Source organism: Lepisma saccharinum, chromosome 11 (assembly GCF_977018435.1).
Source record: "Lepisma saccharinum chromosome 11, izLepSacc3.1, whole genome shotgun sequence".
Classification (NCBI taxonomy): domain Eukaryota; kingdom Metazoa; phylum Arthropoda; class Insecta; order Zygentoma; family Lepismatidae; genus Lepisma; species Lepisma saccharinum.
In genome coordinates, this window is record NC_139239.1 from 67,322,238 (window position 1) to 67,336,025 (window position 13,788).

Sequence of the window (13,788 nt, forward strand, 5' to 3'; positions counted from 1 at the left end):
CTCGTCGTAAACTGTGAGTGTGTAGGATGAGTTGGGAGGGTGGACGGGAGGGTGGGTGAGGTTTGGGCATTACTGGGTGGCCTTGTTCAGGCCAGGTGGAGTGGTTGCACTCATGGCCAATATATAGGCCCTCTCCCATCTTTTGCGAACAGAGGCATGAGTGCAACCACTCCACCTGGCCTGAACAAGGCCACCCAGTAATGCCCAACCCTCACCCACCCTCCCAACTCATCCTACACACTCACAGTTTACGACGAGCCTGGTGACGAAACAGTGTTTTTTTTCGTTCTACGCACCGCTTCTTCTTCAATGGGGACCTGGTAACTCTGCAGGACCCCAACTTCCGGTTCCGTCTTCTGTTTCTTCTCACACCGATGATGCTATAAATTAGCGAAAATTTTGAATTTTCCTACTGTCGGTGAGTGTTTCCTTTTACCTTATTTGTATATATATATATATATATATATATATATATATATATACACACACACACACACACACATATACAGGAATAGGGTCAGAAATGGTGCCAGAAGGGCAGATAAATACAAATAATGAAGGAGACAGTAAACACTTACCATACGAATAGAAATAATTCAATATTTCGCGATCTGAGTCGCATTTTCAAGAAGGTAGATAAAAGATCGACGACACTTTGAGTTGAGGCACAGAATACTGACCGTAGCGTCTCTACGGTCAGTGTTGCCAGAAACAGTTGAAAGGAAACACGAAATACTTTAGCCAGTGTTTACTGTAAGGTGGGTGGGTAGTTTCGGGGAGGAGAGGAAAGAGTTACTGGTTGGCTAGGTTGAGTCCGGGGGGTATAGTGGCGTGCATGCCTGCTATATAGGCCCTTTCCCATCGCCTGCGGAAAGATGTGTCAGAGCGGGGGGGTAAAAGGTGGATGATGGCAACACGGAAGCAGTTATTGAAGGTGGTGTTATGGCTGTTGGTGTGGATGGCAACTGTGAAATCGGAGTTTTGGGTGGAGGAACGGTGATTATTTATCCTTAGATTCAAGGGGGTGGAGGTTTCGCCTAGGTAGAAGTTGCCGCAGATTTGACAGATGAGGGTGTAAATTAGGTTGGATGAGTGGCAGGTGCCCTTAGGGTGAAGGGTGAACTCACCTGCTGCTGTAGGGATCAGGAGGGTGGGGGAGGTGATGAGTATGGGGCAGGTCTTGCATCTGGGTTTGTTGCACCTGTGGGCTGGGGGAAGGGGTGCGGAAGGGGTGGGGATGTTTCGAACCAAGATGTTTTGGAGGTTGGGGGGGCGACGGAAGACGACCCTAGGTTTATCCCAAAAGATGTCTCTGGTCTCGGGATCACTGTGCAGGATGGGGAGGAGGGAGTGGAGGGTATGTCTGATTTTCGTAATGTGAGGGTGGTATTGGGTGATCAGAGTTGGAGGGTTGGTTTTGGGTTGTTTGGTGCGGTTGTGGGAGTTGGCTCTAGTGATTTGTTTGTTGATGAGGGTGGAGGGGTAGCCACGGTTGGTTAGGGCTTGGTGCAGGCGTAGGTGGGTGGATCTTGGGAGGAGGGGGGGCTAAATTGAAGGAGGCTCGGATGGGTTTCACTGGTAGTAGTTTGGAGTGAGGGATTTTTGGCCCAGAAATGTTGCCATCGGAGGTTGCGAGCAAATGTGTGTGTGTCAAAAAGTAGACGGAATTGGTTGGGGGGAGTTGTGGGGGAGAAGGTGAGGCCTTTGGATAAAACAGCTATTTCATCAGTGCTCAGTTTATGGCTGGATAAATTGAGTACAGTCTGGTTGTTTTTGAGTGGGTTAGGGTCATTGGTGGTCATGGATCTGGTAGGGGTGGGTTTGTCCGTGGACTGGTTGTTTCCCAAGGTGCGATGTGTGGGAGTGCAGTTTTGGTTTTCAGGGGGGGTCTGTGGTGGTGTGGGAGGGGTGGGTAATGGTAGAGGGGGGGTCGGGTAATAGCGAGCATGTTGGTGTGGAACTGAAATTGGGCAGCAGTGGAAGGGGAAGGGTGCAGCCAGCCCTCAACCTCCGCATCAATAACCACCGCTCCTCCACCTACAACCTGGACTTCACTGTCGCCGTCCACACCAACCACCACAACATCAGTTTCAACGACTGCTTCCGGGTAGCGATCATCCACCTCCTACCCCAACCAGCCAACACCTCTGTTAAGATGGCCGAAATACGTGACATCTGGTGTGGAGTATTTCTATCCCGACCCCCGTGACCGGCCCCCACTGATTGGTGTGAACCAATATCTACGTATTTAAAGCATCCTTGCCGCCAATCAGTGGATCCACCTGCTTGTGGTAGAGCAACGGTGAGCAGCAGAGGCCGGGCGGACCTGGGCTTGGCGCCCCAGGGGGTGGGTAGCCGCCCTCGGGAGTTTTAAAGTGTTGTCCTCGTTGAATTTTGTGTTCTCCCGAGAGGTTTTAAAGTGTGTCGCTAAAATGTGCTCAATCGATATTTTTAGAGTCTTAAATGTATGTTTGATATTGTATAACCTGTCTTTGTGTAATCGTCAAGATGAATCAACAGGATTCCAATAAGAGAAAAATGAGCCTTGATGGGCCTGAATCTAAGAAGAGGAACCAGGGAGAGGTGAATGAGGAAATCGGAACCGAACTTAACCAAACGTTTAGAACCGGTGTGTTAGGAGACGAGATAGAGAGAGAGCGAGAGATTCCAATCACTCATGATTCTGCTTATCAACTTAACACCTTTAGATTTATGATAAATGAACTCCAACTATGTATTGCAAGAGAAAAGCTGACAATATCTAGCAAGACCTTGTTTACAACTATTTTGTCCAAACTAGAGGCCATTTATGAGGACAGCAGAGTGGAGATTGAAACCTTGAATGCTGTGAACAAGGAAATAAAAGAGGACAAAAAGTTCTTACAGGGAGAGATAAGAACTACTAGAGAAGCACTAACAAAACAAAGCACAAGTGGTATAAATAACCAGCCCTTGTATACAGAAATTGTCCAGAGTACTCATACTCCAAAGAACATTCTAGCTCAAAACAAAAAGACGCAAAGAGCAACACTTTTCCTAAGATCTGAAGATAAATCTCCAAAAGAGATACAAGAAATCGTTACCAAGTATATCGATCCAGCTAAAGAAAAGATACGGATTGGAAATGTAAGATCGAATAGGAATACTCTAATACTAGATGTGGCAACCGAGGAAGAAGCTACAAAACTGAAAACACATAATCAACTGGTGTCAAGAGGCATCACATCAGAACCTATTAAGAAAATAAATCCTCGGGTCATCATTTATGATGTGCCAAGGTCCTACCAGAATGAAGAAGTAATCGAAAACATTCATACTCTCAACTTTGAAACACCAACTTCGCTGGAGGAATTCAAACAAAATGTCAAGTTTGCTTTTAGGACTTGTAGGAGGGATGGCGTTGCTAGCCATATTGTGCTTGAGACAACTCCGACTTTTAGAAACATGTTTAAGAACAAACAGCAGATCTATCTTCCATTCTCGATACACAATACCAAGGATTTTATTTCAATCCCGCGGTGCTATAACTGCCATGACCTTGGTCATGTTAATAAGCACTGCGAGAGGGAACCAGCATGTGAAAGATGTGGAGAAAGCCACAGAACCCAAGAATGTAAGGAACATAAGAACTTCAAGAGATGTATACCTTGCAAGTATAGAAGGCGTAACTGTAATCAAGAGGCCTGTCCAACGTTTCATGATTTGTGGGAAAGGACAATCAGTAAAATTAACTATGGCTAGCAATCAAAATGTATCTTATAGGAACAACAGTGAAGCCATAAACATTTTACAGTTAAATGCTGGCAGGTCTCGGATGGCTACCGAAGAACTTATACATATTAGTGAACAGACAAATACCGATCTTATACTCATTCAAGAACCTTATCAGGTCAAAGGTGCAATAGTTGGATTCCCAACAACAGCTAAAATCTTAATTCATGGAAATGAACCGCAAGCAGCGATAATTGTACTTAATAATAATTACAGAGTGCATTGGAATAAAAACCTGTCGTCAACACATTGCCAAGTGGCTGAAATAGACACTGGGAGTTCGGTTTGGATTTTCCTCAGTATATACTGTCAATACAAAGATCCAATTATCCCGTTCCTTAACGGCATGGAACAAATAATTGATTGCTACTCAACAAATCAGATACTCATAGCAATTGACAGTAATGCCAAATCAAAATTATGGCACAGTAAGACAACTGATGATAAGGGTCGACTAATGGAGGACAGTATCGCATTAAAAGACTTAATAATATTAAACAGAGAATCAAACATACCTACGTTTAAGAATAGACAGGGTGCAGAATCTAATATTGATATCAGTATAACAAATCGAAAAGGAGCAGTAAATAATATAGACTGGAAGATTTTTGATAATGAGACTGTAAGCGATCATAATCTCATTAGAATAACAATACAAAATAAAGGTCGTAAAAAGCGGAACACACAATACCATAGAGTAAACTGGATGAAGACAGACTGGGCAAATATAAGAAGACATAAGTTCAGAATTGCCCCGGAAGGAATTAACGAACTTGGAAGAAGGAATCAAAGAACTCTATAAAGTAATGGATTCCATCTTAAAAATGGAAGTAGCAAAAATTAAGATTGGAAACCGCAAAAACACTAACATGTGGCCTGATTACTTGTTAAAAAGGAGACAAACAACCAGAAAACTAAGGAAATCATATCAACAGGCGAAGACATTCCGAGATAAGCAGTTTTTCCTAGAGAAATATAGGGACTCCAAGTGGATGTATAATAACTTGCTAAAACAACATAAGCAGAAATCCTGGGCGAACTTTGTTAAAAGAGAATTGGCTCGAGATCCGTGGAGTTTTCCTTATAGGATGGTGACTGGCAAGTTAAAGCAATCAATAATACTCACAACAATTAAGAAAGAAAATGGTGAGTATACTAAAGATTGGGAGGAAACGGTGAGTTACCTCATGGAACATCTTCTTCCATTGGATTATCCCCAAGATGATAATGATATACAAGCTGAAATAAGAAGCAGAAGAAGAAATCAAATATATACATCAAAGACTCTTTTGTTACCCTTTACGTTTGAGGAGGTGGCTTCTGTTATAGATAAATTAAAGCCGAAGAAAGCGTCTGGGCCGGATGCAGTCCCGAATGAATTGGTTAAGATTTCTAAGAATGAGATATCGTATCATCTTCAACAGATCTACAACCTATGTTTAATAAAGGGTGTCTTTCCAGAATGCTGGAAAGAAGCCAATCTAACCCTAATACTGAAGAATAAAAATAAAGATCGAACTGACGTCAAATCTTATAGACCAATATGCCTGCTGGACACTTTTGGGAAGATCCTAGAAAAACTACTGCTTAAAAGGATAGAGGAAAGAGAGCTCCTCAGAGGCACACCACAAAGGCAATATGGATTTAGCAGAGGACTGTCAACGGAGGATGCTATTAACCATGTTAAGAGAACAGTCCATGAATCCACGTACAAGTACGTACTTGGAATAGCTGCTGATATAAAAGGAGCTTTTGACAACGTATGGTGGCCCTTTACACTCGCTACATTAAGGGAACTTGATCTCCCAACAGCTCTTTATAACGTGATCAGTGATTATCTAAATAACAGAGGGGTCAACTACGTTTGGCAGGATCAGAGTGTCCATCGTGAAGTCAATAAAGGATGTCCCCAGGGCTCCGTATTAGGCCCCAAGTTATGGAACATCACCATAGAACCGCTGCTGGAAGAACTGAATGAGAATCCCTTGTCCATTGGAGCAATTGCTTACGCAGATGATCTGATGATCATGGTAGGCGCCAACAATAGAAGAGAACTGGAACTAAAGGCTATGAATCTTTTAACACAGTTAGATGCTTGGTGTTGCAAGGCAAAACTTACCATTGCAACTCATAAAACTCTCTCAGTATTACTAAAGGGGAAGCTTATGAGATCTCCTAGTGTAAAACTTAATGGTAGACCAATTCGGAATGTTAAGTCCCTTAAATACCTAGGAGTATATATTGACTCCGGTTTAAGATTTAGATCGCACGTTGACTATGTTATAGAAAAAGCAAAGACGGAGTTACATCGAACGTTGAGCATGAGGAATACAGTCTTCAAGGTTCCTTTTGATATCGCATTGATTTATTATAAAGCGATTTTTCTCTCAATTATAACATACGCTGCCAGCACCTGGGCTAATATAGCTTTTGAAGAACGGGTGAAGTCCAAACTTAGATCAGCGCAGCGCAACGTCCTTCTTCGGATCTTGGGAGGTTTTAAAACCACTCCTACTCTCTCACTTATTGCGATTGCTGGGGTCCTTCCCCTGGACATTGAGGTACAGCAGGCGGCTACCAAGTATTGGATTACCAAAGGAACGGGACAGAACTTCCTTGCGAACCATCATATTAATATTATGAGGAAACAAGAGGTTAAAGCCTTCTTCGCAAATAAGTGGGAGCACGAATGGAGTCAAGATGCTTCAATACGTACTAGGAATTTCATAACGACCATTGGTAAGAGGAACAAGTGGGTATACTTTAAACCATCCAAAGGTCTCACACACTTTATAACAGGGCATGGGCCCTTTAAAATGTATCTCAGGAGATTCAACCTGAGAAATAGCGACACCTGTGATAACTGTGGCGAATTGGACACACCCGAACATAAGGTGCTAAAGTGTAAGGAACACGCCTCAAGATATGTGAGTGAACTTAGACGTAACCTAGGCCAGTTCAATAAGGAGACAATTTTTGACAGCCAAATTAAGTTTAATATTCTAAATAAACTATCTGCTGAAATTTCATATATGGAAGAACTTAATTATAGTGTCAGATCCTCGTCGCAACAAAATGAAGTTTCGTCTGTTCCTACATATGTGAGAACAATCAATACAAGATCAATGACAAGGAGATCACTCAGGACAGAATCCCCTGAACAGTGTTAGACTAGATTTTATGAAGGTCCCTCTTGCATAAACAGACGGAAATTTTATATTACGTCAAGTAGATCAAAGTGAAATCGGTGGGTGCCGGACTATTTGGCCCCGAGACAATAACGGAACTAAGTGATCTTAAGTGATAAGTCTGAATTGGAAGAACTGTATGCAAAGTGCTCTTAGATTGAGGCTCGTGTGAGTGTGGAATTGCCAACTTGGCTCTAGACCCTTTTGAAGATTTAACCGGATAAAACTTCGAGGGATTCAAGTGCTGTATTAGAACGGAAGAAGTTTGAATGAATGTCATGGACAAAGACAACTTAAGAACTTAGAACTCCCTTGTTGGGAACTATTCTTCCCTTGGAAATTCCCTCAGGGAAGCCGAAGGTGAAAGGATAAGGAATTTTATCATATCATCTATTCAAGAAGTCCGCGGTGGCTCAGTCGGTAACGCGTCTGACTACCATGCTAAAGGTCCCGGGTTCGATCCCCGGCCGGTTCAAATCCGGGAACTTTTCTAACGGTGGAAGCGGCCCCGGCGCCTACCCAGCGTCGAATAACATGGGTACCTGGGGGAAACCCTGGGGGGTAAAGGCGGTCAGGGGCGTGATGCTGATCACATCACCCCCACTCACGACCGGATCAAGAAAGTGTGGGGCGTTACCCCCACACCCCCTATACGCCTTCATGGCGTGGTGCAAAGCACAGGGGAACACTTTACTTTACTTTTTACCGACTTCCAAACATCTTCCACTGCCTTGAAGAGTAGGGAGTAGATTGAAAATGAAGAAGAAATTATGGAACCCTCAAGAGTTAAGGTTACACTAAGAAGCCAGATTGAATCCACAGCCGAATGATCCATCCAGAGCTCCAATGCCAATGGTGCCTTAGGGCTCCCTGTGTGCCACCCAGGTTAGAAGGAAGTTACCAGAAGCCAAGAAGCCACCAGAAGCCAGGATGACTACAAGACTGGAACTTCCCATACTTCGGGAAAGTCCTTCCTTGGGTAATTCCCTTGTTTTCGGGAAGCTTTAGGTCCAAGGACCTGTAATGCATATATATTATCTATTTATCTGTACACTGTTATTTTCTTGTATATATCTATATCTTGTATTTTACATAATCTATCATATTATTATATTATAATATTTTCTCTATTAAAGTGTATCTAATATATATTAGATTACACAGTCAAATAAATTTAGAAGACTTAACACTTAGTCTAAGGACTAATTTAGTAAATACTTATTACATTTTGAACATCTTAACTTACTGCTTATTTTCTTTTCATTCATATATTCTCTTTCTGAGTCATAACAAATTAGTACATACACCTTGGTTTATAACATAGGTATCAAGGTATAGAACCCACTCTCCTTTCCCTGTCCTCACCTATTTACCAAGCTGTAAATCTCTTTACCTGCATAATGAATAACCTCTTTCTGATTTCCATAATCCATAATTGGGACGAAACCGCTCTCAGAAAAAAAAAAAAAAACTAAGCTCGATATGCAAACAACGAAGAAAAAAAAAACTGAGAGAGAAGGTGAGGTTGTGAGAGAGGCGAGAGGAGGTTGGAGGACCTCGTCCCTCAACGTCCCAAATCCTGTAAGGTGGGTGGGTAGTTTCGGGGAGGAGAGGAAAGAGTTACTGGTTGGCTAGGTTGAGTCCGGGGGGTATAGTGGCGTGCATGCCTGCTATATAGGCCCTTTCCCATCGCCTGCGGAAAGATGTGTCAGAGCGGGGGGGTAAAAGGTGGATGATGGCAACACGGAAGCAGTTATTGAAGGTGGTGTTATGGCTGTTGGTGTGGATGGCAACTGTGAAATCGGAGTTTTGGGTGGAGGAACGGTGATTATTTATCCTTAGATTCAAGGGGGTGGAGGTTTCGCCTAGGTAGAAGTTGCCGCAGATTTGACAGATGAGGGTGTAAATTAGGTTGGATGAGTGGCAGGTGCCCTTAGGGTGAAGGGTGAACTCACCTGCTGCTGTAGGGATCAGGAGGGTGGGGGAGGTGATGAGTATGGGGCAGGTCTTGCATCTGGGTTTGTTGCACCTGTGGGCTGGGGGAAGGGGTGCGGAAGGGGTGGGGATGTTTCGGACCAAAATGTTTTGGAGGTTGGGGGGGGGCGACGGAAGACGACCCCCAAAAGATGTCTCTGGTCTCGGGATCACTGTGCAGGATGGGGAGGAGGGAGTGGAGGGTATGTCTGATTTTCGTAATGTGAGGGTGGTATTGGGTGATCAGAGTTGGAGGGTTGGTTTTGGGTTGTTTGGTGCGGTTGTGGGAGTTGGCTCTAGTGATTTGTTTGTTGATGAGGGTGGAGGGGTAGCCACGGTTGGTTAGGGCTTGGTGCAGGCGTAGGTGGGTGGATCTTGGGAGGAGGGGGGGCTAAATTGAAGGAGGCTCGGATGGGTTTCACTGGTAGTAGTTTGGAGTGAGGGATTTTTGGCCCAGAAATGTTGCCATCGGAGGTTGCGAGCAAATGTGTGTGTGTCAAAAAGTAGACGGAATTGGTTGGGGGGAGTTGTGGGGGAGAAGGTGAGGCCTTTGGATAAAACAGCTATTTCATCAGTGCTCAGTTTATGGCTGGATAAATTGAGTACAGTCTGGTTGTTTTTGAGTGGGTTAGGGTCATTGGTGGTCATGGATCTGGTAGGGGTGGGTTTGTCCGTGGACTGGTTGTTTCCCAAGGTGCGATGTGTGGGAGTGCAGTTTTGGTTTTCAGGGGGGGTCTGTGGTGGTGTGGGAGGGGTGGGTAATGGTAGAGGGGGGGGTCGGGTAATAGCGAGCATGTTGGTGTGGAACTGAAATTGGGCAGCAGTGGAAGGGGAAGGGTGCAGCCAGCCCTCAACCTCCGCATCAATAACCACCGCTCCTCCACCTACAACCTGGACTTCACTGTCGCCGTCCACACCAACCACCACAACATCAGTTTCAACGACTGCTTCCGGGTAGCGATCATCCACCTCCTACCCCAACCAGCCAACACCTCTGTTCGCAAAAGATGGGAGAGGGCCTATATATCAGCCATGAGTGCAACCACTCCACCTGGCCTGAACAAGGCCACCCAGTAATGCCCAATCCTCACCCACCCTCCCGCCCCCCCTCCCAACCCATCCTACACACTCACAGTTTACGACTAGCCTTAATGCCCAACCCTCACCCCCCCTCCTGCCCCCCTCCCAACTCATCCTACACACTCACAGTTTACGACGAGCCTGGTGACGAAACAGTGGTTTTTTTTGTTCTACGCACCGCTTCTTCGATGGGGACCTGGCAACTTTGCAGGGCCCCAACTTCCGGTTCCGTCTATTTCTCCTCGCACCGATGATGCTATGAAATTAGCGAAAATTTTGAATTTTTCTACTCTCCGGTGAATGTTTCCTTTTACCTTCTTTGATTTTTACTTAGCCCTTTTGGCCCTCCTTGCTTTTATCCTATATATATATATATATATATATATAAAAGATTAAATTTAGGCTCGTCAACGTAAAATAGGTTCTAACAATAATCTGACATAATTTATTTCTTATTTACCTGCAAAGAAAAATAGGTCAAAAACCTAAAATTCCAAGGTCTAGTTATAAAGGGGGAGATTCACAGAGACCAGAACAAATACCAATAAACACTAGCTCAAAAAATATTAGACCGGAAATTCACTGTGAAAAAAAAGTTAAATAATTACCTGATAGCAGCATACCAGGATATACAATGCACTGCAGGCAATATATAACAGATCTGAATTAATTTGTTGAGACAGTAGGAGATCCATAAAGACCTGTAAAAAATGAAAACAATATACAAAAATATTTTAACAAGTGATAACTTACATTTTTGTAGAAAAAAACAATTGATCAATTTACTCAATTGTATGGCTGCTGTTCTGATGACAACTTATTCACAAATCAACAAGTTACCTCTTGAAGAAAATAAGCATTCTATCTTGTTGACACTAGTATTATTTCACATAAAGAGAAGGTAAAGTACAATAAAAATGAGGAAATGGAAACCAGAACACAAAACCTATCACTAGGGAGATGGTTTAATTGAAGCCCTATTCCCAATAGAAGTTCTGAATTAGTGAATTATGTCACGGACAATTTCAGTTGAATTTAACACTTCTTTCTCTTTTCAAACCTCTTACTGTTCTTTCAATGGTTCTTATTTTAAGTGTTTAAGTTTTTTTCCTTCCAACTGTTGGTGAAGCCTGTATATATTATTTAAGTGTATTCTGTTTCGAACCACTGAGAAAATAAAGGCATACCAGAGAAATTGACTGCTTGTCTGATTATAAAAAATTATGATGGGTGCATCAGCAATGAGCCTATTAAACCCTTCTCCTAATGGGACAAGAACCTTAGGGAAAAAAATCGAACCAATTGAAGTCTGAATTAAAAAAAACAAAATATATTGACTACATGAGTGATAAAGTTGACATTCCTATCTAGAATGAAGTAACTCAGTTCTACGAAATAAAATCACAGTGGTATAAGCTGATGAAAAAAAGTGACATTCAACACACAAATGAACAGGCACAGAAAAACACAGAACACCACAGAGTCTGGCATCATAGCCTTGTTTGCTTTTGCAGGGTGTACTACATCGGGGTGACTACCAGTCAAGAAAGTCAAGAAATTATGCTTGTAATCAAGAATTTTTGCCATTTTCTACAGTATAGTGAATTTACATTGTTATATACCTGTACTGGGATTTGATAAAATTGAATCTTTGTAAATCTAAAATCGTATTGAGTTGTGGTTAAGATTGTTTCGCTTCGTTTCGTAAGAATTGACCGAGCGTCCATGTAAGCCTTGTAAGCCGGGCTTACACTTTATTAGTTCTAGCAAAATGTATGCAATTATATGGCGAAATTCGTAAACAACTTCAAAGTTCAACTCGGGTCGACACCAGTGTTCGAGATCCTGTTTGTTAGATTGCAACACTTCATCACCAGGCGGCCATGGGATCTCCCGTCTTCTGTTTGTGAAAAGTTGTAAGCCTTCTGAATTTTGCCTTACAAATTGCTGACCGCGAACGAGCAGGGGCTAGGCCTACAGTATCTGTACTGGATGGAGAAGAGCGGGCTAAAACCCTACGTGTGTAAACCTACGGCCAGAGGCTTACAGCAGCGTTGCAAACCTCATGTTTAGAAAAAGTGTTGTTCATGGACGTCTGCAGTATTTATTTCCATCAGGGAGGATTAAGCAAAGTATTTTTTCCAGGGGTTGAGGTAAACTAGGTATATTTCCTCCATAATGGAGTTGCCTCCTCATAAGATACTAATTCAATTTGAAGCTAACATTTTTTCTGCGTCACCCTTACAATAATTAACATAATTTGATGTGACTGAAATTAAATTATATGTTAAATATATTACTTTATGGTTGACATTCATTTTCCAGGAATGGTCCCTTGCCCCTTCTGGACATCCATGGTGTCGTTTAAACTCCGAAATTATGCTACATACTACTAAATTGTTCTGGGATCCACATATTATTAATACTAATTTATAACAAAAACAAATATAAATTCGAATGGTTCAACCAACGGGATGAGTTCGACGTTAGACGTGAAAAGTTTGAGAAAATTCAACCACCACGAACAGCACCCCTCTTTGTTTTATTTGTATCCCTAACTTCCAAACGACTTTTTAAACTTGTGCGAGATTTAGCTTTTTATGCTTGGGTTGGTTTCACTGGTGAGACACAGGTCCTGTAAGAGGAGGGGGCTCCAGTGTTGTCGGGTATGAATGAATGGTTAGCTGCAAAGGAAATTTGAGCCGGTGGTGTTTCAAGGAGGTGTTTTCCAGGAACAGGGAATTCTGAAGCAAAAACTAATAACAGGAAAGGGAATAAGGAGAAACCTAAAAATGAGCAGGAAACAGGAAAACTAGATATACATTAATATGCTAAATGCTTGTTTCTGTTTTTCGCTTCTAGGAGAGCATAAACATCAGAAATAATAAGATCTCTGTTTTTTGCTTATGTGTGAACTCAGTTGGTAGCAATTGAGCTAACAAGTGTAAAAAGTTTTTAAAAGTTAAATGTTTAATGAAAGCTCAAGATTGAACTAGTTTTACAAATCTCATGTCAAATGTGAACCAATTAAATTTAATTACATACGAATTACAACAACGTACGAAAAGCCTGTTTATGCTAGATTTGCTTTTACAGTACCCTAAGAAAGCACTTACATCTCATTTGATAGAAATTTCTTCCCAGAAGTTCAGGGAATACTGGATTTGCACACACTTTGCAAAACTAAATTCCATAACTTTTCCAAGTACTTCCAATTGTAACAATTTAAGCAGAGTATTACACGTTAAGTATTCTTGGAACACTATACCATAACAACCTACCAGTTTTTTGCCTTAAAATATTCATAATTTCACATGAGATAACCAGCTGCAAAACACAGGAAAGTATTGGTGATTAAAAGCGATTAATAGACCAAGTATATCATTATCAGCTCAGCCCTAATAATGAATGCTAAGTCTTCAAATTTGCATATTAATCAAAAAACTTAATTCTATTCAACATTGTTGAAAATAAATGATAATTCCAAAAAACAAGCCATTTAGGTGGAAAAAATGGAATGTGCTTCTATTATCCAGTTCTGGCTGTTATAGTTAATTGGCAAGTTAGTAATAATTTCCATAGCTTTTCCAGCCTTTTGTTTTACAAAATTCACTTCACTTTTCCATGCCTCTTTCATTCCTAAGTAGATTTCCCTGACTTTTCCAGGTCTTCCAGGTCAGCGGAAACCCTGCCGCAACACAAAGAACATTTACTTTGATGTTCACAAAATAACTACTGCAGTACCACAGGCTAAAAAGAAATTTTATTCATTATT

At 42.0% G+C, this 13,788-nt stretch overlaps 1 protein-coding gene across 1 annotated transcript in view; it reads right to left on the reverse strand.

Annotated features, from left to right (window-relative positions):
- Positions 1-13,788, reverse strand: part of LOC145994883 (exportin-4-like) — a 95,215-nt gene that overhangs the window by 10,326 nt on the left and 71,101 nt on the right. Inside the window, exon 21 of the mRNA XM_083131332.1 lies at positions 10,622-10,714. Coding sequence (XP_082987458.1) covers positions 10,622-10,714 — 93 coding nt within the window. The remainder of the gene's footprint in view (positions 1-10,621; positions 10,715-13,788) is intronic.